The 26,566-nt window shown below is 40.8% G+C and overlaps 1 protein-coding gene across 1 annotated transcript; it reads right to left on the bottom strand.

The window, feature by feature from the left end:
- On the bottom strand, positions 1 to 25,545 carry LOC131951404 (uncharacterized; the record flags this gene model as incomplete). The annotated part of the gene is made up of 4 exons (XM_059313807.1): positions 25,239 to 25,545; positions 22,469 to 22,691; positions 1,956 to 2,083; positions 1 to 138 (listed from the first exon to the last, which is right to left on the bottom strand). Coding segments are annotated over exons 1-4 (694 nt in total), but the record flags the coding sequence as incomplete, so codon positions are not given.
- Between the last annotated feature and the right edge of the window lie 1,021 nt (positions 25,546 to 26,566).

Genomic DNA, 26,566 nt, shown 5'->3' with positions numbered 1-26,566 from the left:
CACACAGATCCTCCGCCTCATCCTCCCCACACATACAGTCCTGGTTCCGGTCACACAGCTGGTCACGTGACCGGCACTCGCCGCTGCCGGCACAATAAAATGGCGACTCACTGGGGCAGTTGGGCGGTGGCTTGGGCACTGAAACAAGCAACAAGAAATGTGTACTGAGATAGTGTACATGTGTAGGTTTATGGTGTACATGTGTAGGTTTATGGTGTACATTTGTAGGTTTATGGTGTACATGTGTAGGTTTATGGTGTATATTTGTAGGTTTATGGCGTACATTTGTAGGTTTATGGTGTACATGTGTAGGTTTATGGTGTACATTTGTAGGTTTATGGTGTACATTTGTAGGTTTATGGTGTACATGTGTAGGTTTATGGTGTATATTTGTAGGTTTATGGCGTACATTTGTAGGTTTATGGTGTACATTTGTAGGTTTATGGTGTACATTTGTAGGTTTATCTTGTACATTTGTAGGTTTATGGTGTATATTTGTAGGTTTATCTTGTACATTTGTAGGTTTATGGTGTACATGTGTATGTTTATGGTGTACATTTGTAGGTTTATGGTGTACATGTGTACATTTATGGTGTACATTTGTTTATGGTGTACATTTGTAGGTTTGTGGTGTACATTTGTAGGTTTATGGTGTACATTTGTAGGTTTATGGTGTACATGTGTACATTTATGGTGTACATTTGTTTATGGTGTACATTTGTAGGTTTGTGGTGTACATGTGTTGGTTTATGATGTACGTTTGTTTATGACGTACATGTGTAGGTTTATAGTGTACATTTGTAGGTTTATGGTGTACATTTGTAAGTTTACGTTACGAATATTAGAATGCTATGCATACATTGGTTATGTTTACATGTAGGCCTGCTTAGTCTGTTGTTCTAGGTACAGGCAAACATTCAATATGGCGTATGATAGAACGGTGTAAGGTGAACGCAATGTCAACACTATTATCCTTATTTTATACAATATTCGAATATTCTAGATGAATAGCTGATTCTATCTGTGAATGGTCTAGCATATTGTATTATGTCAGAGTGATAAGGGTAATATGGTTGGTTGGTTGGTTGGCTGGTTGGTGGGTAGGTTGGTTGGTGGGTGGGTTGGTTGGTGGGTGGGTGGGTGGGTAGGTGGGTAGGTAGGTAGGTGGGTAGGTGGGTAGGTGGGTAGGTGGGTAGGTGGGTAGGTGGGTGGGTTGGTTGGGTGGGTGGGTGGGTAGGTGGGTAGGTAGGTAGGTGGGTAGGTGGGTAGGTGGGTAGGTGGGTAGGTGGGTGGGTTGGTTGGGTTGGTTGGTTGGTTGGTTGGTTGGTGGGTTGGTTGGTTGGTTGGTGGGTGGGTTGGTTGGTTGGTTGGTTGGTTGGTTGGTTGGTTGGTTGGTTGGTTGGTTGGTTGGTGGGTTGGTTGGTTGGTTGGTTGGTTGGTTGGTTGGTTGGTGGGTTGGTTGGTTGGTTGGTTGGTTGGTTGGTTGGTTGGTTGGTTGGTTGGTGGGTTGGTTGGTTGGTTGGTTGGTTGGTTGGTTGGTTGGTTGGTTGGTTGGTTGGTAGGTGGGTTGGTTGGTTGGTTGGTTGGTTGGTTGGTTGGTTGGTTGGTTGGTTGGTTGGTTGGTTGGTTGGTTGGTTGGTTGGTGGGTTGGTTGGTGGGTGGGTGGGTGGGTGGGTAGGTGGGTGGGTTGGTGGGTGGGTGGGTAGGTGGGTAGGTGGGTGGGTGGGTTGGTTGGGTTGGTTGGTTGGTTGGTTGGCTGGTTTAAAAAAAAGAAATTAGCTGGTTTAAGTGTAGCCGGCATAAATGCAGCCGGCAAAATTTAGCCGGCAGTAATGTAGCCAGCAGAAATGTAGACTGCAGTAATTTAGCCGGCAGTAATGTAGCTGGCATAAATGTAGCCTGTATAAATGTAGCCGGCAGAAATGTAGCCGGCAGAAATGCCAGCGCTTACTTACCGGGGTCACAGCCAATGAGCTCAATGTCGTCTATCGCTAGAAACTCGTTCCGATCCAGCAAGATGGTTGCTATGGTGATTTCAAAACTGACGGCATGTCTGCCCAGTGTTATGTTGAATGGGAGCCATCTGATAAACACAAACAGAAAGTTGATGTTAAAAATGGCTACACAAACAAAAAGTTGATGTTAAAAAAATGTATGAGTGATGCGGTTGTATTACATATATAAATATACTAGCCATGGGTACCAGTTTCACGTAAATTACAGGCCTATATATTTTTATTGTTATACTTGTTTGGAAAAAATAATTTATAAAATAGTTATTGGTCAAAACGCAATGTTCTTTACTACATTTCATACCTACATTTCATAGCGTACGTCTTGATAAGTAGATCTATAGATCAAAATAATGTGAATGAAATAATTCATTTCTTCGTATTCTAAATGTAACGAGCCAACAGTTACCATGCTCGCAACGCCACATGTAATGAGACCTAATTGCCTGTAGTGCCACGTGTTAACGAGTTTAACCACTCATTCTAGACAACATTGACCACAGTATAGATACTCAAGATGCAGGTTCGCTATTGATCCTTTATTACATGAATCAAGAAATGCTTCATAATAACACAATAAATCAACAGGAATGCTTCTCAATAATAGTCTGAATCAACTGACCCCTAACAGTCCTTCACTAGGCTTTATATAACTGAATCCACATGTCTATAATCCTCCTTAACACAATACGGCTAACCCGTTCTATAACCGACTTGACATAGTCACACAGACTGACTGATCTAAGCGAGCGATGAAGATGGAAGAGAGCTCGCTGAAACGGGAAGAGAGAGAGAGAACGAGTCCTGCCGTGCCCTCCTATTTATGCCTTGTATCCGTACTCGTCTCCGTACTTGTATCCCTCCGTAATCGATACTTGTACTCGATCTCCGATCACCAGTTGCGTAGTTCAAACGTACAGACCGTAAAATAACATCTGCGTCCTATCCATCAAAGCCGACAGGCCGTCTGAATACCGTTTCCCAAAATAGCACGCGCCGGCTTTGAGGTTGTTATCAGCCCGACCCAATAAGCCACCTGTTATCGGTTGCATCAGACCAACACTGTGTCTCGGCTTCTCGTTCGTTATCATTTGTAACTGGTAGTTAGGCCTACCCCAGTTACATCCACCCCTGCTTTTTTTGTGTGTTTTCAACCACAAACAACGCCTGGCAGGTGCACTCCTCCAAAGTCAATCGCACAGTCGTAAAAAAAATCTATTGTTCCACTCACTGTCCACGACGTTCCATTCGTATACGATTGACAGTTCTACCTATTTCACATATCAACTGTGTCTACATCATCTTCCTGAGACACAAAACAGTTCTAGAATTCACATCCACCCTTTCCATTTGGTGCCTTCACCAGTTCACTTCTATAGCTCTTTGAACAGTCTGTTTTCATACCAGCGCGACCATGAAAGAATTGATGGTTGCTGACAAAAAATTTCGTATTCCTTCTGTTCCTTAAACTTCTCCGCGGACCACTTATCTGATGGTCTACCGTCTCTCTGCTTCTGGAGGGACCGGGATCCTCATTGTTGCCGGTATCCTCCCCTTGCGTATCGCTGTTGTTCTGTTGATGGTGATATGGTTCCGGAATGGGTATGTGAATTTCCGTTATAACTTCCGGTTCCCTAATTGTCTTGGATTTCCTTGTGTGTAACTGCTCTTCTTGCCTATTCCAATATTTCTTTAATTGAGCAATATTCGCCCACCGATCCGGTTTGGTGTGATCGATGGGTCTTATCTTAAAGGGGCCACCTGCTACTTTAGGCATCTCCACGACTTGCCATATCTCCTGTCCCCAGAGATCGTGGATTTTGTTTCTGCCTAACGGGTGGCTACGCAGTAATACCCTGTCATTCAGTTTGAGTGGCGGGTCCTTCGTCTGTATCGGCGGTTCCCTTCGCCGAGATTCATGTTCTAGTCTTTCCTGTACTACCCTGTACATTTCTCTAATTCTTCTCATATGTTCATTCACATATTCCAGTGCGGTGTATGAGCCAGTCATACTCTCCCTTTTTCCTAGGAACAAATCAAGAGGGAGTCGAGCCTCTCGTCCGAACAGCAACATGTATGGCGAAAAGCCGGTTGTGGCATGTGGTGTGCAGTTGTATAGATATACCAACTCTGGGAGAAAATCAGGCCAACGTTTTTTCTGTTCAGGTTCTAGCGTACGCAGCAAATCATGCATGCTGCGGTTGAACCGTTCACACTGTCCGTTTCCTTTCGGATTAAATGTGGTTGTTCTAGATTTGTTGATCCCGTAGTGGCTGCACAGTTGGTTAATTACTTCTGACTCGAAAGCCCTTCCTTGGTCAGAGTGTAATTGTCTTGGTATGCCATATCTGATGAACCAATGTTCTATTAAGACATTTGCCACTGTTTTGGCAGTCTGATCTCGCGTGGGCACCGCCACCGTCCATTTGGTGAATACATCAGTCATTACCAACACATGTTCCGTCCCATCCGATGATTGCTCCAACGACGTAAAGTCCATAGCCACAATCTCTAGTGGTTTTGTCGCCAGTAGGTGTCCTGATGGCTGTCTCATTTTGACAACTGGCATTTTCGCATGCTGACACCTCACACAAGCCTCACAATGGCGTTTGACCTCCATTTCCATATTGGGCCAGTAACACCTCCGTCGTAATATTTTGTGGGTTCTGTCCTGACCCTGGTGTCCTGCCCTGTCATGTGCCAACCTTAGCACTTCTCCTCGTAATTGTCCCGGCACCACCACCTGGTGTATTGTGCCATCAATTTGGTCATGAATTCTCCGCATGAGAACACCATCCTTTATACTGAGACGGTTCCACTGACTCAGTATTTTCTTTGTTTCTCGACCAAATTGTTCTCTTTCCCTTCTTCCTGGGAATTTTTGTTCCTGGACGTATTTCAATAGCGGTTGTAAGCCACTATCCGTTCTCTGGGCATCTCTTATCTTTTGGTGATTAAGGCAATTAAAATCACTACTGTCCATATGTTCGGGTTCCGTGGATATGTGCTCCACCCCGGTCTGCCCGTTTTGCATCACTTGTACCCCATGAAGGATATCTGTTGACGCTCTGACCTCACATATTCCTGTCAGTGTTTCTTCCTCATCACCCGGTCTCTCGTAAGGATTCCTTGATAAGGCGTCCGCATTGCCATTGGACCGCCCCGGGCGATACTTTATCTCTAGGTCAAAGAGTGCCAATTCTGCTGCCCATCGCTGTTCGATGGATCCCAACTTTGCTGTCTTTAGGTGACTCAAGGGGTTATTGTCAGTGTATACCACACATTTAGCACCTAAAAAATAGTCCCTGAATTTTTCCGTCACAGCCCATTTTAATGTCAAAAGTTCTAGTTTCATGGCGCTGTAATTTGTCATGTTCTTCTCTGATTCCTTCAGAGCTCGACTTGCATAAGCAATAACCCTGAAACCTTGCTTTTGTTGTTGTGATAGCACAGCTCCCAGACCTTTCGAGCTGGCGTCAATTTCTAACCGAAATGGTTTGTCAAAGTCCGCGTATCCCAATATCGGTGCCTCTGTCAAGGCCTTTTTCAAGAGTTTAAACGAGTTCAGGCATTCATCAGTCCATAATTCACCTATCAGGTGTGTTTTACCTTTCTTTTTCTCCTTACTGTGTTTCTTTGTCATTTTGTTTACCAAGTCATGCAATGGTGCGGCAATTTTTGCAAAACCCGGCACAAATTTTCTATAATAGGAAGCAAAGCCCAAGAATGACCTGACCTCTACCGTAGTTGTTGGTTGTTTCCATTCTTTAACAGCTGCAATTTTATCTGGGTCAGTGGCGATGCCATCCGACGAAATCACGTAACCCAAAAAATGTACCGATTTCAGACCGAAGCAGCATTTGTCTGGGTTCAGCTTTACTCCTATCTCCCTAAGACGGAGAAACACTTGTTCTAATCTTTCTAGATGGTCCTCCCAAGTTTTGAATAAACTAGTATATCATCCAAATACACCAACATTATTTGAAATAGAAAGTCACTCATAGCACTCTGCATTACTCGCTGGAATGTAGCAGGTGCATTAGTTAGACCAAACGGCATACGGGTCCACTCGTACAGTCCCAGTGGAGAAATAAATGCAGTTTTATGTTGATCGTTGGGGTGCATGGCCACTTGGTGGTAGCCACTGGCCAAATCCAAGGTAGAAAAAAATCTTGCTCCCCCCAACGCATCAAGACATTCATCAATACGAGGCAAGGGGAATGCATCCCTTCTTGTGATATTGTTCAATTTCCGGTAATCACAACACAGTCTTATCTCCCCTGACTTCTTTTTTACCACTACAATCGGTGCCGCATATGGGCTCGTACTGGTTGTAATAATTCCCTTTTTTAGTAGATCGTTCAGGTGTGCTTTCACCGCAGAGTAGTGACTTGGTGGCAATCTTCGATAAGGTTGCGCCACCGGCTTGTCTTGTAGTAAGGGTATCTGGTGTTTTATTACTTCCGTGTACCCCAAATCACCCTCATACGAGGCAAATATATCACTGTATTTCTTCAGCAATTCATTTAGTTTTGGGTCCTCAGTTTCCGGGAATGTATATGATCGGCCATCTTCTTTCTTCACCTCGGCCGTCACATTGACCGACCTAATTGTTACTTCATTACTACTGGTATTGATCAGTTCGATGCACTGTGCCGACCGTTGTACCTCGACGTTCTGTGGTACTCCTACCAGAGTGTTAGGCGGTATAAAAATTTCTTCATCCAAAACATTTGCTACCAACCCTTGAACTAGTCCGTTTTCCGCTGATGTGTATGTCCGCAGTAACACGACGCCTGCCCTCAGTGCGGCGCCACATGGTTCTATCATCACATCACCATTCACGCTTCTATCACCAATTTTTAATGTGATTGCCTTGACCGTGTTTGCCGGGACTGATATCCTTCCTCTGGTCTTGGCAAACCTGGCCAACTTGGATCCCCGACCTGGTGTGGTCGATCCGACAATATTTGTAAGAAATTCTGGCAACTGGCCAAGAATATTCATGCCCAACAGGCAAGGTATATTTGACACATTTGTCTCTAGGTTGTGTTTCGTAACGAACACCCCAACCTGCTTCAACCTATGTCCTGCCACCACGACATCCGCCAGAAAATAACCACAGTATGGAATGGTTAGTCCATTAGCTGCCGTTAGGCGCATGCCTGTGTCAGACCTCAACCTATGGTCTTTTCCTTTCATCCATTTGGTGTAAAAATTTTCCGTAATTGTCGTCACCTGGGAGCCTGTATCCACAATTGCCTTCACCGCGATGTCCCCAATCGTAATCACCATTTCGGGACAGACTCCCATCATTTTGCTTCTTGGGCCATAACCTCGCCCCTCTGTAGCCTGGCCCTGCCTTACAGAGGACGACCGTTTCCCTGGCAGTACCGTGCCATATGTCCGGGTTGTGAACAAGACAAACAAATTGGTCGACCGTCTGCCGTCCATTGGAGTGATGGCTTGGCAGGACGCGGCCGTCCAACCCGTCCCTGTTTTGTACCGTTCTTTTCCTGATTCTCAGCTGTTGACCTGCTTTCCAACCACTTCAAGCGTTGGTCAACCTTCTCTAGGTGGGCCAACAGTTGAGCCATCATGGTCTCCATCGTGTCGGCCCCTGTGGGTGGGGATTGTCTCTGTTCAGGCACAGAGACTTTGTCCACCGAACAGTTCGATTGGTCCTCATCCTCGGACCTGCGGATCGCTGAGTTCCTGACCTGAAGGAAGGTCAACTGCTGGTCTCTGTGGACCTCCTCTTTCAACTCTCTCCTTAAGATCGGGGTTGCTAGCCCCTCGATGAAATGGTCCCTCAGTAGGCGTACATCAATGTCCGGTGATTTGCCCTTTACCAAATCAAAGGCCCTGTTCATCCTGTGTGAGTACTCCATCACACTCTCCGCCATTCTCTGCTTTAAGCCCACGAATCCCGATAGCAGTTGCACTCCCGACCGTCGCTCCCCAAAGGTCTCCATAATCAGATCCAGCACCTTATCTGGATCTGATTGGACGGTCCTATCGTGGCACTTAACCTCTGCCCTAACCGTTTCACCTATACTGCCCATCAGCAGTCTTAATCTTTCCTCTGGTGACATATGTCTCGAGGCCCAGGCCGCTTTGACCTCTTCACTGAACCTGTTGGTTAAAGTTGGATCTCCGTCCCCGTAAAATTTGTTAATATGGGACTCTCTGGGTAGGACCACTATATGGGTCTGCTTCTCGTCCAGAGTAGACATTTTCTTCCTTAAGTACTAAAAAAAAAGAGTTCTTTCTTACCGTGTGTGTATGAAAAATTTTTCCTCGTTCCTCAATTTTCACAGTTCCTGAATGTCCGAATTCACACACACACTAAACACAGTTATGCACAAGGTTGACTATAGGTGCCTTAAACGGCAAGTCTAGTTGAATTCATCCTGTCCGACGACGCCAAATGTGACCTAGGCTACTCGCAGCGCCAAATGTGACCCTGCTCGCAGCGCCAATTGTGACGAGCGAACATTTATCCTGCCGACAACGCCAATTGTAACGAGCCAACAGTTACCATGCTCGCAACGCCACATGTAATGAGACCTAATTGCCTGTAGTGCCACGTGTTAACGAGTTTAACCACTCATTCTAGACAACATTGACCACAGTATAGATACTCAAGATGCAGGTTCGCTATTGATCCTTTATTACATGAATCAAGAAATGCTTCATAATAACACAATAAATCAACAGGAATGCTTCTCAATAATAGTCTGAATCAACTGACCCCTAACAGTCCTTCACTAGGCTTTATATAACTGAATCCACATGTCTATAATCCTCCTTAACACAATACGGCTAACCCGTTCTATAACCGACTTGACATAGTCACACAGACTGACTGATCTAAGCGAGCGATGAAGATGGAAGAGAGCTCGCTGAAACGGGAAGAGAGAGAGAGAACGAGTCCTGCCGTGCCCTCCTATTTATGCCTTGTATCCGTACTCGTCTCCGTACTTGTATCCCTCCGTAATCGATACTTGTACTCGATCTCCGATCACCAGTTGCGTAGTTCAAACGTACAGACCGTAAAATAACATCTGCGTCCTATCCATCAAAGCCGACAGGCCGTCTGAATACCGTTTCCCAAAATAGCACGCGCCGGCTTTGAGGTTGTTATCAGCCCGACCCAATAAGCCACCTGTTATCGGTTGCATCAGACCAACACTGTGTCTCGGCTTCTCGTTCGTTATCATTTGTAACTGGTAGTTAGGCCTACCCCAGTTACATAAAATTGGAAGATGACGCCATTATTGTTGTTTATTTTCCGTGGTTTAAACAGGTGACGTATGACGTCATTGGTGTTTTTTTTCGTTCTTGTCACAACCATAAATATTTTTCCGGTTGCATATTAAAAATGTGTTTCTGCATTCGAATATTCCATTAATTGTATTTTCTTTGTTTAAATAGAATGTAGTTTATACATTAGTTTATACATTAAAATCATCCAACATATAACTTTCAACACAAGTCCGTATCTTAAAGTTCTCCGTATATTGCTTAACATACTGATCTCATTGCCTGCGGACAGAGAGGGAGAGAGAGAGAGAGAGAGAGAGAGAGAGAGAAAGAGATAGGGAGAGAGAGAGAGATAGAGAGACAAGTGCGCACATGGTCTTTTATATATTAGCCCACACAATGAATCATTTAGAATTAAAAGATGCATGATTTTTATAGAACAGAGTTTCATTTATGTATCTCTTTGTGCCTACTCCTCCTACACCCGATCCGTAATGAGTCCACAGTCCCCCACCCCCAGAGAAAAAACATAATTTATAACAAAATGTATATTAAATCCATTGTTCGCCCCCACCCAAGGAAAGTTTACGTGCGACCCTCAAGTATGGGAAGTAACTCTTAATTTTTCAAATATAAAAACGTGTAAGAAATAACGACGTTGAAAGCTAAGTATTATGTCAATATAACAAATTAGATCGTCCATTACGATTTATAAAATCCCATCTTTGAGTTCAAACGCCAGTATTTTTTGATTGTAGGAAAAAAAGTCACAGGAAAAAAAAACACAGGAAAAAAAACACAGAAAAAAAGTCACAGGAAAAAAAGTCACAGGAAAAAAAGTCACAGGAAAAAAAGTCACAAATATATATTTGCATGATATTTGTTAATACTTTTATGTATTAAATATTGAGAGAGTGCAAATTAACTTAGGATTAATTAAATGTAATGTAATGTGTGTAGGCTGTATACACATAGGAATTTTTATAATTCACCTGAAAATAGTTATTATGAAGTATGTAGATTGTAATTATTTTAAACTTAAGATTAGTAGCATTTAATAGAATGCCCCAAAGTCCACGTTTTTCATCGTGTTTTTTTTTAATACCAATATTAAATTACCGTGAAATGGTAAGTTCATCTGACTTGCTGCCTTCAACTCATGGCAACAATAGCTATATTTAGTTCAACCACCTTTACTGCCCACATTTATCACGCTCATTACATAACAAAACTTAGGATCAAAAAAGAAAGCCGACAAGGTTCAAAGGCTGTCATTGACGCATAACGTCAACAACACAAAATATGTTCGGACAATGACTACCGAGGAGAGGCCGACCAGAGAATAGCCTACGGCAAAATGTGCCTAAATTTCTTTTATAATTAACATTTCTACCGCGTATTTAACTAAATATGTAACAAAAGTTGAGATTGTTGTGTTAATTATCTTAGAGTATTTTTACTTACAATTGTTATAAATCATAATGCTTTTAACGTCTATAAATAATTTATGCTATCAAAAAATACAACCCACAACAATAAACACACAAAGTTTTACAATTCTTAACAAATTAATAAAAATATTTCTAAAAAGATTTTTGTGACTTTTTTTCTGTGACTTTATTTCTGTGACTTTTTTTCCGATAAAATTTTTCCACTGTGACTTTTTTTCTGTGACTTTTTTTCCTAGCAAAAACTGTGACTTTTTTTCTGTGTTTTTTTTTCCTGTGACTTTTTTTCCGTTTACCTATTTTTTTACCACACCACACGTCAATATAAAGTATAAGAGACATTAATTTCTCTTTATAGACTACACAAAGCTTCACAGGCGACTTGGCCTTTGTTGCAGTTCTTGGGAAATTAGTTTACATCTGAAATGACTTGAATAAAAATGTTAATTTCCTCGCTTTGTGTGACATCAAATCGGCATGTCTTGTGTCCTGTTAACTAGGGCGTCTTTATGCCCGTAAATTGTCTGAAGCTGGGCCCCCGCTCATTACTTCCCTTTGTTTGAGAACTTAAATAGGGATTTACCTTTTACAGGAAAATGCTAGCAAAAAAATAATTTCAACTGTTTGCCTTAACGTGCTGCATGTCTCTGATTAGCACAAAACTATGGCATGGTAAATTTTCTGGTACTACGTCCAGTAACAAACTTGTCACGTCCATTAACAAACTTGTCGCGTCCAGTAACAAACTTGTCATAGACCAAGTGTAACTATTCTTTTTTTTCTAAAATGTTTGTAAGACCAGAACACGACAAGTGATAACAATTTATCTAGGTGTGCGTAGGCGTTTCTTGGACGTCTAACATCATAATACCAGGCCTACATTATAAAGTTTCAATTCTAATTAGCCCTAATTAGAATGACAAAGACCTACTTTTCCACTGACAGTAACAGACTAATCGCGTGGCATCTAAGTGGAAATGCATAGATGCGTCAAGACAAGGGAGACAATGTGAAAAACTTAAAACAGGGACACAACTATCAATAATCTATTCACAAATTAACATCGCCACTGGCTCAGTCCTATGTTGACTGACATTTATCAAGAAACTTTATCAATATTTGATTCAAAGTTTGAACATTAATACTTGAGAAATCCTTTGTTGGATTACAGCTATTATTTCTTTCTGCTGGCATATTCTGCGTTAGGTAGGACAAATCGTTAGATCATAATAGACAAGGCTCCTCTCCTTATTCACCCCTCCCCTCATTTAGCTGGGGGTGGGGCTAGTGGTGAGACTGGGGGTGGTGCTAGTGGTGAGACTGGGGGTGGGGCTAGTGGTGAGACTGGGGGTGGTGCTAGTGGTGAGACTGGGGGTGGGACTAGTGGTGAGACTGGGGTGGGGCTAGTGGTAAGACTGGGGGTGGGACTAGTGGTGAGACTGGGGGTGGTGCTAGTGGTGAGACTGGGGGTGGGACTAGTGGTGAGACTGGGGGTGGTGCTAGTGGTGAGACTGGGGGTGGGACTAGTGGTGAGACTGGGGGTGGTGCTAGTGGTGAGACTGGGGGTGGGACTAGTGGTGAGACTGGGGTGGGGCTAGTGGTAAGACTGGGGGTGGGACTAGTGGTGAGACTGGGGGTGGTGCTAGTGGTGAGACTGGGGGTGGGACTAGTGGTGAGACTGGGGGTGGTGCTAGTGGTGAGACTGGGGGTGGTGCTAGTGGTGAGACTGGGGGTGGTGCTAGTGGTGAGACTGGGGGTGGGACTAGTGGTGAGACTGGGGGTGGTGCTAGTGGTGAGACTGGGGGTGGTGCTAGTGGTGAGACTGGGGGTGGTGCTAGTGGTGAGACTGGGGGTGGGACTAGTGGTGAGACTGGGGGTGGTGCTAGTGGTGAGACTGGGGGTGGTGCTAGTGGTGAGACTGGGGGTGGTGCTAGTGGTGAGACTGGGGGTGGGACTAGTGGTGAGACTGGGGGTGGTGCTAGTGGTGAGACTGGGGGTGGTGCTAGTGGTGAGACTGGGGGTGGTGCTAGTGGTGAGACTGGGGGTGGGACTAGTTGTGAGACTGGGGGTGGGACTAGTTGTGAGACTGGGGGTGGTGCTAGTGGTGAGACTGGGGGTGGTGCTAGTGGTGAGACTGGGGGTGGGACTAGTGGTGAGACTGGGGGTGGGGCTATCGGTAAGAGCAGTGGTTATACCAACGCATCTTAGAGTATGTTGTAGTGTAACAAAATCTTCAATTTAAAGCTGACGCCCAGATCATGTGATCAGCTGAAGCAGCTGTCACCACAAAACTCTGATGATGAAATAGAGAATTATTTCCACTTCCTGCAGCCCGACTTCCGGAAATGTTGCGTCATTGTGAAATATCGCATTGGTAGTTAACACAAGCCGGTCTAGTCTGGTGGGGGTGAGTGAGAGTATGAGTGAGGATGTGAGGGGAGGTGTGAGGGAGTGTGTGTGTAATGTGTAGTAATATTTAATGTATCCATTGTTTTTTTTTCACCACCACACTAACCACCACCACACCAACCACCACCACAACCACTTGATCTTCAGCCCAAAGGTGCACATGCCCATATTTAGACGTACACAACGGTGGTATATAATTTACCAGCCGATGTCGTGACACTGACCTAGATTTGATATTTACAGGTAGATGATGATAATAATCAAATAAAAACATGTCATCAAGTTAGGTAACTGTGAAGTAAACAAACACCAGTCTAGACGATCGTGGTTCGCCGTCAGTCTAGAGGGTCGTGGTTCACCGTCAGTCTAGACGGTCGTGGTACGCCGTCGGTCTAGACAGTCGTGGTACGCCGTCAGTCTCCACGCCGCCATAGGTGGACTGACATGATGTGGCTGGTGGGGCGAGGTATTTTACCATAGCCAGGTGTGCTGGTACACGTTCCAGGTGACTAAAAATTAATGTCAAATTAATCTGCTCTATGTACGTGAATGAAGGGGTGGGTTTGATATCGATGGTATTAACCAGAGGCCTGGTTTCTCTCGTGAGCCCCTTGGGACCAACCCGTTTTGTATGGCCAACCATGTCAAACGAACCAACCCATTCATGCAGCCAACCATGTTACTTGGGCCAACCCATCCAACGGCCAACCATTTCAGACAAACCAACCCATTTCGTGCATCCAACCATGTTACTTGGGCCAACCCATACAGTGCAGCCAACCACGTTACTTGGACCAACCCATTCCGTGCTGCCAACCGTGTTACTTGGGCCAACCCATTTCGTGCAGCCAACCATGTTACTTTGGCCAACCCATACAGTGCAACCAACCATGTTACTTGGGCCAACCCATACAGTGCAGCCAACCACGTTACTTGGACCAACCCATTCCGTGCTGCCAACCGTGTTACTTGGGCCAACCCATTCCGTGCAGCCAACCGTGTTACTTGAGCCAACCCATACAGTGCAGCCAACCATGTTACTTGGGCCAACCCATACAGTGCAACCAACCATGTTACTTGGGCCAACCCACACAGTGCAGCCAACCACGTTACTTGGACCAACCCATTCCGTGCTGCCAACCATGTTACTTGAGCCAACCCATACAGTGCAGCCAACCATGTTACTTGGGCCAACCCATACAGTGCAGCCAACCATGTTACTTGGGCCAACCCATAGAGTGCAGCCAACCATGTTACTTGGGCCAACCCATAGAGTGCAGCCAACCATGTTACTTGGGCCAACCCATAGAGTGCAGCCAACCATGTTACTTGAGCCAACCCATAGAGTGCAGCCATTACAGCCATAGTTACTTGACCCGCTATGACGTACTAATTAAAGATTTTCTCCTCTGGCCTAATTACTGAGATGCATTTCATGAAGCGAGACTAAGAAACACTCAACAAAATTAGCAAGATAAATCAACCGAAGAAATCAGCCGTAGAAACCAGTCGACCAGTGAAATCAGTCAAGCGAAGAGACACATCAGGCACTCTTCAGTGGAGTGAGCAGTAAAGGGAGATCAGCAAGGATTGGCGGCTACTTCACAAGGGGGGTAACTACCGTTTTAAACTGAAACACAGCTGAGCAGTTTGTACTCTAGGACCGTCCCTCGTTTGATCACTGAATGATGGAATGTTGAGAGAGAAAGTAAGATCTTAAGCATGCGTTACTTGGAATTAATACATACTGATCTTTTCTGAAGGCATGAATAAAATATATACCATAAAAGGAACTTTATTCACAAAGATTCTGCAATTTAAAAAAAAACAAACGTGTGCATCACATAACTAACAGTAAAAGTTGGTTTAAACTAGATTTAGAAGTGAAATTGTTTTTTTTAAAAATGTAATTAAACGTTTTGTATTAGATCTATGTATAAGTAAACCATCGTTAAGTGAATGAAAGTATGCTACATGTAAGAAAGAAATATCACTATTGTAAATCTGTATCAGTCCTCACAAGCCGATGATGAAAACTGTAATACTAAAGCGAACATGCAAGGCAAACTGACGCTGTAAATTATTCGACAAAATTACAGAGGCAAATTAAAAAAAAGTGTCTATAGATACATGCAAATTTTCAAATAACTCATATATATATATATATATATATATATATATATATATATATATATATATATATATAAGTTGGGATGTGTTGTCGGAAATGAGGATAAGTTTTCTGTAATGATGGCGGGAAATAAACTCTCTATTACTCTCCCACGAGAGCCTGTCCAAGAGGTAAAAGTTTGCTCAGCCTAGACATCGGTGAATGAAGATTTATCGCTGAAGGATCTGGCGCCATTTTGTGGACATGTTACATCCGCCTGATGCATCGTCCATCTTGTTCCCTCGTTAGTTATCGGCTAGCCAGTGTCCAGTGATTTCAAGAATTCAAACTCACGTTTGCTCTTATATATGCTGCTACATTTGTAACGCCCCCTCCACCTCCCCATAAACACCCCCCCCCCTTACCTAGCCCAAGGTCAAAACCCCACTTTCCACATGAAGCCAATGAAGCCCACCTACCAGGCCCACCCTAGATTTGTGATGTCATTTTTGTTGACTTTGTTTAGGTTCGAGTATGTTAGCATCATGTCACAAATTGGGGGGCACGTCATTGTCTGAGAAATAGGTTCCACATTTGCTAGCTCTAGTATTCCACCGACCTACATTAGCATCATATAGATGTGCATGAGTAAGGCCGCTACATTAGCCTTTTAACCCTGCCTAAATATTGAGTTGATATGTAATCAGATATCCTCATATGGGTAGGGGGGGTGTATAATTCTGTTCCCCTCAGGATGTCTGATTTTGATCTTTTCTCTTACGTTTTTTTTGTTCACGTTATCTCCAGCGAGTCAATAATTTGTCAAGGGACGATCTGCAAATGTTCATGTGGTCGATGTCAAGGTTTGTGTTCGATTTGATGTCTGCTTCAAATCAAATCCTTAAGTAACGCATGAAAGTTGTCAACATGGATGGGAGGTTGGGTGGTAGGTTGGGTGGTAGGTTGGGTGGTAAGTTGGTTAATAGGTTGGTTGGTGGGTTGTGTGGTAGGCTGTGTGGGAGGTTGGGTGGTAGGTTGGGTGGCAGATTAGGTAGTATGTTGGGTGGTAGGTTGGGTGGTAAGTTAGTTGATAGGTTGGGTGGCAGGTTTGGGGGTGGGTTGGGTGGCAGAGTGGATATTAGGTATTTTAATATCTCATAAATCTAATATGTTCAGTACACTGTCTTTTGACCGTATGCTATCTGCGATGTCTTGTGATCCTTGCATGTGGGTATCTGTTCACATATCAACTCAATTTTTAGGCAGGGTCAAAGGTTAATGTAGATCTCTATCTGCCCGCTATCCTGTGAACACAACGGGTAGAACACCAATCAGATTTACTAGATCAGGCAGCCCTGCAATACATTGCTCGTGACTCCTCTCTCCTAATGTATGTTATCAATTTTTACATAAAACGTGTATATCCTCCACATTTTTATTGATCTTTAGAAGAACACTTTAAACAGATATCCGTCATTTGCATGAAAACACAATAAACCGATTCAATCGCCCAACGGATACGCTGAAACTAGAGAAAGCATCAAATTCCATGATTCCAGAAACTGCGCGATTTTCTCCTTCATAAACCTGCAAGATTTATACATAGTTACATCTCCCGTGCAAAACAGGCGGAAAATTCCTTTTGACGTTTCAGCTTTCCCACCCGATCACGACAATTATGTTTAGTTGAACGCACCCTATCTCTTGACGGCGCCGTTATTACACGCTTAGCTGGAACTTAGCCAATATGTTGCATACATAATAAGAAGTGGCCAGAAAAAAAAATTGCGAAATGGTGAAAAGCGAAGAGGAAATATTTGACTTGAATATTTTAAAATTATGTTAAAGTTCAATAAATTTCCTTATAGAGAAAATAAACAATAATGTCACTAATCTTAGATTTTAAAATCTTTCGTTGAGAGTTAGTTCCCTGTACACCGGCTAGAATTAACTCAGAGGTCCCAGACTTTTACATCCACCAATCGCGGAACTGTCTGAAAGGCTAATCTATCACCATGGTGATGTCTACTTCCGGGTGTGGCCAGAACAATTTTAGAAAATTATGTGAATTATTGGCGCGCAGACCAAGTACTGGCCGTCTTCACTCGGAAACATACTTTCCGTTTCTCTAATTATATTGTTGAAACAAAGGGTAACAGGGTAGATAATTGGACTGTTGAAAAAAAAGAAACAGCGAGGATAACTAGGCTGTTGATACAAATGGGAACAGGATAGATAATCGAGGTTTTTTTTAAATACAAAGATAAGCAGGGTAGATATTTGGAAACAAACACACCACAGGGTAGATAATCGAGTTGTTGAAATAAAGAGCAACAGGGTAGATAATCCTGGCTTTTTTTTTTACAAAAACAAACAAACAGGGTAGATGATTAGAATCAAAGAGCAACAGGGTAGATAATCGTTGTATTTTTTAAAAAATAAAAAGCAACAATTTAGCTGTTGTTTTTTTTTAGCTTGAGTAGTTGAAATAAGGTGCATTTAAAAATGTGTTGAGAAATGTAATAGTGTATACAGTAAGTATAGATCGCAACAATTATAGGTTTGCAGCTCCGACTTAAACAACGGAATTCGTGTTGTGAAGCAGACATTGATGTCAGCTGTGAGATCACGTCACGATTTGATCGTCGATAACTGAACGACGAGCCCCTCCCCTACCACCACCCCCCCCTCCCCCGTCACTTAGCGCATTTGTTTGTCTCGTGATATTCTCGAGATTTCACGCGCGAGCCTACCATCTCGCGAGATCGTTAATTTCTCCTGTAAACAATGTTTACCAAAAGTTCAGACCGTCAGCCTCTCAAAACTCCTCACCGGAAGTCGATCCTGTCCAATCAAATGTCATCAACCCCGCCCCATAATACCAACGGAGCTAAGACAAACAAAAATACTCTCTCGCGAGAACTGGCGAGATGATCTCTAGATGATAAACTTCTTGTACAGTTTCTGATTGTCTTACTCAAGAAGATTGGTCTGGCACTTTAATATTAAATAGAATCGTATAAAGGTGCTATATTATCAGTTTGTTAAACATAATTTCTTGTAGTTTATTCCCCCCTCCCCCCCCCCCCGATGAAAGTCTACCTTCACCCCCCCCCCCCCCACCCACCCACCCACTCCTTCCAATGAATGGAATTTATTTAGAGAATATATAGGCCCCTACTTACCATTGTCCGCCCCCACCGGAAAATTTAGTTCGCCTCACCTACTCCCCCCCCCCCCTCCTCGAAAATATCAAAATGTAAAAAAAAAGTAAAAAAAGCCCACTGATTTGTTGTAGTACAGTGTAAAAGGTAGACAAGCCGAATAAAACAAGATAAAACCGTGATAAGTATATCCGCTTAACGTGTTTCCTTCTCTTTAAAGCAAACAATCCTCTTTTGGCCCACACTTATTTTTATTTTAAAGAAATGTATAGCCAAAAAAAAAAGTCATCCATAAACTAGATGAAACCACACGGCCACAGACTGAGAGTTACCGCCCCTGATTTTTGTGATCACCAACAAAAGCTCTATAGACACGGCAACAAATTTCAAGTCCCTGACGACCCCCCAGTGGTACTTCCCTTTTTTTTATTTTTAGTTTCTGAATGAAGCTCTTTTATGTTTGCTTATGAGTTATCATCTTTTTTTTTTTACGTAAAAAATACCCGTGTGAAGTTACAAAGGGGCTTCATCCTGATGCATTATTCTCTATGACAAGCGAGACACGAAAAATGCGAGTTGGTTTGAATATTTTGTAAAGGGAGATAATTTGACGAAAGAAAATGTCTGAAATATTCATATCTCGATCTATACCCCCAAAAAATCGGAAATGACTTTTAATAACTTCTAGGATTTTAAAGGGACCCATCCTGTGTACTAAAAAAATAATTGTTTTGTTTCAATTATAGGTTTAAAAAAGCTTTCAGCTTTTTCCTGTCACAAATGGATTTCACACGTCAACTGATACGTTTAAGACGGTCAAATTCCTCACTTCAAATGTAGATTTTGTTTTCATACATTTTTACCTTTATGTAACTGATGTATCGTCAACAATTTTTGTTTTGTTTTTTAAAGTAACATTTTTTAAAAAATATTCTAACTAGAATGGACAATTAAGAATGTTTGCAAAAAAATCTTTATACCCTATAGAAATCATTTAAAAGAGAGAGGAAAATCGTTGAAATGAATAAGGTAAAAAGTAGTAATTTTTTCCCCGCCCCGGGACTATTAGCATTTCTTGACACCCTCGGGTCACGTGGGGCGACATACAACAAAAGCCGACCAATGTGTGTACACCAACACGTAATGGACAACTCGTGTACACCACGAGAATTATTTTTTCACCACTGCAAATGTTGGGGTTTCTTTCTTAATGGTCGGGTTTCTTTCTTTTTCAATTAGTGCCTTAATTGCTTTCGTCCTCCCCACCGTCCCAACCCCAGTTTGTGGATTAAACGAGCCCCCCTCCCCCTCTTTACCCCCACCCTTGTCGATATTGGTGCTCAGATCTATAGATCAGGTGAAATCAGGTTGCATAATATTACTCGTGACTACACCATGTAGCCTTGTTGTGAGAACTCACGAGTCGAACATCGCCTCACTGTATGAACTCACAAGTCGAATACCGCCTCATTGTACGAACTCACAAATCAAACATCTCCTCACTGTACTAACTCACAAACCGAACATCGCCTCACTGTAAGAACTCTCGAACATCGCCTCACTGTAAGAAGTCACGAGTTGAATACCGCCTCGCTTTACGAACTCAAGAGTCGAATGTTGCCTCATTGTACGAACTTACAAACCGAACATCGCCTCACTGTAAGAACTCACGAGTAGAACATCGATTCATTGCAAGAACAGAGGATACAGCGTCGGCGCTAATCATCAGCGGATCTATTCGAGAGGGGAAGGTGGGTTGATAGCTCTGTCCAGATCGGGAGATATCTTTAGTGGAATATTCTGAGTTGAAAAAACGCCATTTCCGCCGAGAAAAATCCGGACAATTAAGATTTGTATTTTGCTGATTGTATGCACGCGTAAGAATTAATGGCTTAAATGGCGATGTAAGGAAGTAGGCCGATCTTATATTCAACTCGCTGGACACTAACTCTCGACATAAACTCCCGACATAAACTCCCGACATAAGCTCCCGACATAAACTCCCGACATAAACTCCCGAAATAACCTCCCGACATAAACTCCCGACATAAACTCCCGACATAAACTCCCGACATAAACTCCCGACATAAACTCCCGACACAAACTCCTGACATAAGCTCCCGACATAAACTCCCGACATAAACTCCCGACATAAACTCCCTACATAAACTCCCGACATAAACTCCCGACATAAACTCCCGACATAAACTCCCGACATAAACTCCCGACATACTCCTGACATAAACTCCCAACATAAACTCCCGACATAAATTCCCGACCTAAACTCCCGCCTAAACTCCCGAAATAAACTCCCGAAATAAACTCCCGGGAAAGTGGTGTAGATAAGACCTGCGGTGAACTAGATGATAGAAAACTTTAAATAGAACTAGAATACCCGTCATCCGTTGGATAACTGTGGGTTTCGGGGGTCATCCATCAAAAAACATCACGTCTGTCACTCAGAGGCATAGCGACCCTTCCCGGCGCCCGGGGACAAACTTTTCGATTTTAACCCCCCCCCCCCAAGATTTCGATTTTCAACCCCCCTCTCCCTCAAACTTTTGATGTGCACCCCCCCCCCCCCCACTCAAACTTTCGATTTGAACCCCCCTCAACCTTTCAATTTATTTTTCCAAACCATTTTGGCGCCCCGCCCCCCCCCACCTCCCCTCCTCCCCTCCCGCCCCCCCCCCCTCCTCGCTATGCTACTGCAGTGTCACTTATCGTCACAAAAAACAGACCCCACATTCAAAAATATGTTTCTTATCTTTTAAAAACACCGAAAACACCGATTTCGGACTATCCCTTCCTATACTGACGTCACATGTGACCTACTCAACTCTACTTCACCTGCCCAGTGTCCCGCCAAGTCTCAGACAACATGTTTTTATCGTTTAAAAAATGATTCCAGCCGAGCATGTCTCTGACCACACTATCCTTTCATATGCTTAGGACAAAGAAACAGATGAACTCTACTTCACCTGCCCTGTATCCTGCCAAGTTCAGATAGGCAACTTTATCATTCACATCTAAAAAAAAAAATGAAAACAAAAATATCATTGACATTGGTCTAGAACCCGTGCCACTTGCATGAGAGACGGCTACTCTACCAACATAGCTATTTACTCGTGGCGTCACAAGTGAATTTTTATACTATACTTATGCAACTTTATTTACGCGCATAGATCTAGATCTAAGTCTAGTAGTAGTAACTTTCAAATTAAATTTTATCTTAAATTAGCCAAACAAAGATTTATATAAAATAATTAAGGCCTGAAATAGATTCTAGATGTATTAAGGCCTGAAATAGATTCTAGATGTAGAATTTACATCAAGTCTAGATCTAGAATTTACATTGAGTCTAGTGACCTAGATCTAGGCTAGATTCATAACTTTCCTTCGACAGCTGATCTTTAGATCTAGAGAAATTTATTGTAAAACTAAATGAAAAAAGACAGTTTAAAATTGATATAAGTGTTGGAACGTAATAAATACAGCAAACGGACGTATTGTTAAAGTTATGACCGACAGAAAATTAGATTTAGAACGCGTTAAACTTTTGAATCGGAACACAATTTTCTTCGATAGACGCCGCCATTTTATTGTACTAAAGAGTAAACAAAAACCTGTGACGTCACTATTCCCACAAAGTTTAGTCAAAGTTTTAACATTAAAAAAAAATGGGTTACTCTACGTATGAATAAATCAATAAATTAATTAACGTCTTTAAATAAATTTGTGATTAACAGTCTGTCTGCATTAAAAAATTATTCTCTACCTACATACTATTTTACAGCTCTCCACGATGAGTGCAACCATGCGAGATAGTCAATCAGCCAAATAAACAAACAAACAAAAAAACAAACAAAAAACAAATAAATATTCAAACATGTAAACAAACTTGACTTTTAGTAGTATAATAGATAGATAGAGTATTGAAGATAACTATGTGGGATAATTGAATTATCTCCCCAACAAATTTTAAAAGCATTAATTATCTCCCCACCAAAGTTGGGCACCACTGATTATCCCCCCCCCCCCAGGAGGTCCAATACTCACCCCTCCCCTGCGTGTGTGGGTGACGCCCTGGCCTTGAACATTGTCCTGGGGTGCACGTCTCTCTTGCAGTTGCACTGTTGCATGGTCAGCACGGAGACCTGGCCACTGATCTTGAACATGGCCTTGAACTCTATACGACAGTCGGGTCCCGTGGGCTCCAGACACTGACTCACCAGGTAGACCTGTTCCTTGCGTGGCTCGTACAGAGCCAGACCATAGTGACCTGCAAGATATATATATATATATATATATATATATATATATATATATATATATATATATATATATATATATATATATATTAATTAATTAATTAATTAATTAATTTATATTTATAAATATATATAAATATATATATAAATATATATAAATATATATAAATATATATAAATATATATAAATATATATAAATATATATAAATATATATAAATATATATAAATATATATAAATATATATAAATATATATAATATATATATATATATATATATATATATATATATATATATATATATATATATATATATATATATATATATATATATATATGTATTTTAATTAATTAATTAATTTATTTATATTTATAAATATATATAAATATATATAAATATATATAAATATATATAAATATATATAAATATATATAAATATATATAAATATATATAAATATATATAAATATATATATATATATATATATATATATATATATATATATATATATATATATATATATATATATATGTATATATATATATATATATATATATATATATATATATATATATATATATATATATATATATATATATATATATATATATGCGTGTAGTCTATTAATAGTTTGTCCTATGATTCCTGATTTTGTTTAAGTATCCGGGAGCAGGATTATTAACCACGGTTATTTCGCACACATCTCCCCCAATCAGTAATGCCCTCGGTCAGTTGTCAGCTACCCCCTGTCATTTACCCCCTGTCAATTACCCCCTGTCAGTTATCCCATGTAGCTACTCTCTGTATACAACCCCCGCCTAAAGACTCAAAGGACTGAACTCTCCTATCGTTTACAAATTGACTAAATTAAAGCCTAATCCCACTAATCAACACAACCCTACCGCATCAGATAGGCTAAGACTAAGGTTAGTCGTACGTTTTTCTCTTCAAATGTTGGTATTTAAATGTCCAACAAAAATCGTATCAAGTAAATAAGTGATTAAAATCCAACAAAAATTATCTCAGACGCTCAACAACTTTTTTTTATTCTGTATCCAATAATATTTTTAAACCCAATCTGGATTTTAAAGATATTTTTAATTATAGCTACAAGAAAAAAAAATTCGTTAATTTTGTTCTTAAGCCAAAAATTTGCCGGCTTCTTATCATTAAAAACATCAAAACATGGAAACAGAAATAACGAAACAAAAAAAAAATTCCCTTAGATAATATCTCAAGTTCCTCTGGTGCACGGTGGCTGACTATAATGTACAACACGATCTTTTGTCTCCTGACCAGGGGCGTCACCACACAATCTCGTAGATTGTCATTAAATATACATTTATATAGAAGAAAGAGTACCGCCCGGGGCAGACCGCCCCACCATAGTAACGCCAGTGGCGTCTGCTGTACAGAAAACCCCCAGTCCCACAAAACTCAACCAAGGATACGCCGTCCAAAACAAATCTTTTGAATCAAGTTGTATCGACGAGATGGGGTGATTGATCAGGTGAAATCAATAAGACTAATCGATAAAAATATTAATCCCTTTCACCTTTTTTTGACGACTGCGAAATGATGCAGTATCAATAGTTTATACATATTTCAAACGAAAGCGTGGATGCATTGTTATAATTATTGATTGCCTTTTTTTTATTGTTATCTGATTCCAAAAATCTTGTTCATATTTTGATTAACGGAAACAACTTTTATTCTTTTTTGTTATGTATTTTTCCATTGTCTAAAAATATAATTCATCTTGTTTTGTTTTGTCGGATTGGGTTCTAATATTTCAATTTTTGAAAGTTTTTTTATGGGGGTTTAGAAAAATATTTTGCTTTGATATTTAATTCCATGGTGTTTAATTTCTTAATGTTAAATTTCATGATTAAGTTCAAGGTGTTTAATTATTTTATGATTTCTTAATTTCATAGTGTTTAATCTCATGATGTTTAATTATTTTAAGATGTTTTAACTTCACAAAGTTAATTTAATTTCATCATGTTTGTTTAGTTTATGATGTTTAATTTCATAATGTTTAATTTCACTATGTTCAATTATTTTATAATGTTTAATTTCATTATGTTTATTTATTTTGTGATGTTTAATTTCATTATGTTTATTTATTTTATGATGGTTAATTTTATAGTCTTTTATTTCATAAGTTTAGTTATTTTAATTTAATTTCATAGCGTTAAATTTCAGTATGTTTATTTATTTCATGATGTTTAATTTCATTATGTTTATTTATTTTATGATGTTTAATTTTATAGTCTTTCATTTCACGAATTTTAATTAATTTAAGATGTTTTAATTTCATAGCGTTCAATTTCATTATGTTTATTTATTTTCAAATGTTTTAATTTCACAGCGTTAAATTTCATTATGTTTACGTTCACTGGCAAATCGATTTGTTTTAACCATTCAACTATAAATATAGAACTTGATGTGATCAAATGAAAAGTTTAATTGAGAACATGTAAAATGGGTTCACGAAACAAAATATAAAAGTGGTTTTGTTTTACCTGGCAATGAGTGGTTGGTGGTGTCTAATTTACCTGGCAATGAGCGGTTGGTGGTGTCTAATTTAGGAATGCCTGGCACGTGACTCTGACTTCCGGCTTCAGCACGATAGAACGTCCGGTTGACCGTCGTCCATCTTTCGTCCGACGCTGATTCAAAGTCAAAGACCTGGGCGGCGGCCCGGTGCCAGCAGGTGAGACACAGGAGGAAGTGCAGCAATGTTCCAGGGTTAGGGGTCATGGTGTCACGGTGGCCGGGGTCACGCTATATCCACGTGATCATATTACATCCACTTGGTCATGCTGTGCATTCGTGAGCATGATTGCAACGTGATCGTAAGTATTCAAGTAATCACATAATATCCAGGTGGTCACAAATACCGCTTTGGTCAGACGCCTATTGTGAGAGCACAATATCTCCAAACACTGACTCCTGCGCAATATTTTCAAACACTGACCCCTACACAATATCTCCAAAAACTGACTCCTACACAATATCTTCACACACTAACTGCTACAGGTGTATGAGATGTTTTGACCGCTAGAGTTGAACCTTGAGTGGATGTGAAATGCTCACATTCTTGTGGTATAGTGCAGGCATAGCTTGTGTACCTGGAAATATGGAAACAAACAGGTGTGTTAACATTTGACAGGTGTGTTAACGTAGAACGGGTGTGTTAACATATGACAGGTGTGCTAACATAGAATAGGTGTGTTAACATAGAACAGATATGTTAACATAGAACAGGTGTGTTAACGCGGAACAACAGTATAGAAATGTAGACTTGACTAAAAGATACACATCTTAAAGACACAACATTTGACTGATCAAATAAATAACAGATTCACCATCTCAAAGACACAACATCTTTTTGATCAAATAAATAACAGATACACATCTCAAAGACAACATTTTATTGATAAAATAAATAACATTCACCATCTCAAAGACACAACATCTGAAAGGTAAAACAAAGAACAGATACAACTAAAAGATATTAGTCTATGTTAGATTTAAAGACGGTATTTCAACATTTAATTTTTTTACACATATTACGTAATAAAAAAAGGTATAGATAAATATTTAAAAGAAAAATAGTTTAAAAAATAATAGTTTAAAAAAATTGTATTAGAGATACATTCAAGATCCTAGAAAATACCATAAGAAAAAAACATCTCATTATGAAATAATTCAAGACAAACTAGCCCTAATCAAAGAACCAAGATTGTCTAGAGCGAAGAAATGTCAATACTCTTACATATAAGTTTAGTTTGAAGTAACTAGCAAGACTACCTAAACATATCTTCCCTAACGACCAATTAGTGTTTAAATGTGTGTAGCTAGGTAGTACGACTTGTAATTA

The sequence above is a fragment of the Physella acuta genome, unplaced genomic scaffold (assembly GCF_028476545.2).
Source record: "Physella acuta isolate Inbredline_101_S28 unplaced genomic scaffold, ASM2847654v3 ptg000811l, whole genome shotgun sequence".
NCBI lineage: Eukaryota > Metazoa > Mollusca > Gastropoda > Physidae > Physella > Physella acuta.
The sequence above is the reverse complement of the archived record's forward strand: the minus strand, read 5'-3'. Positions and strand labels throughout refer to the sequence as shown.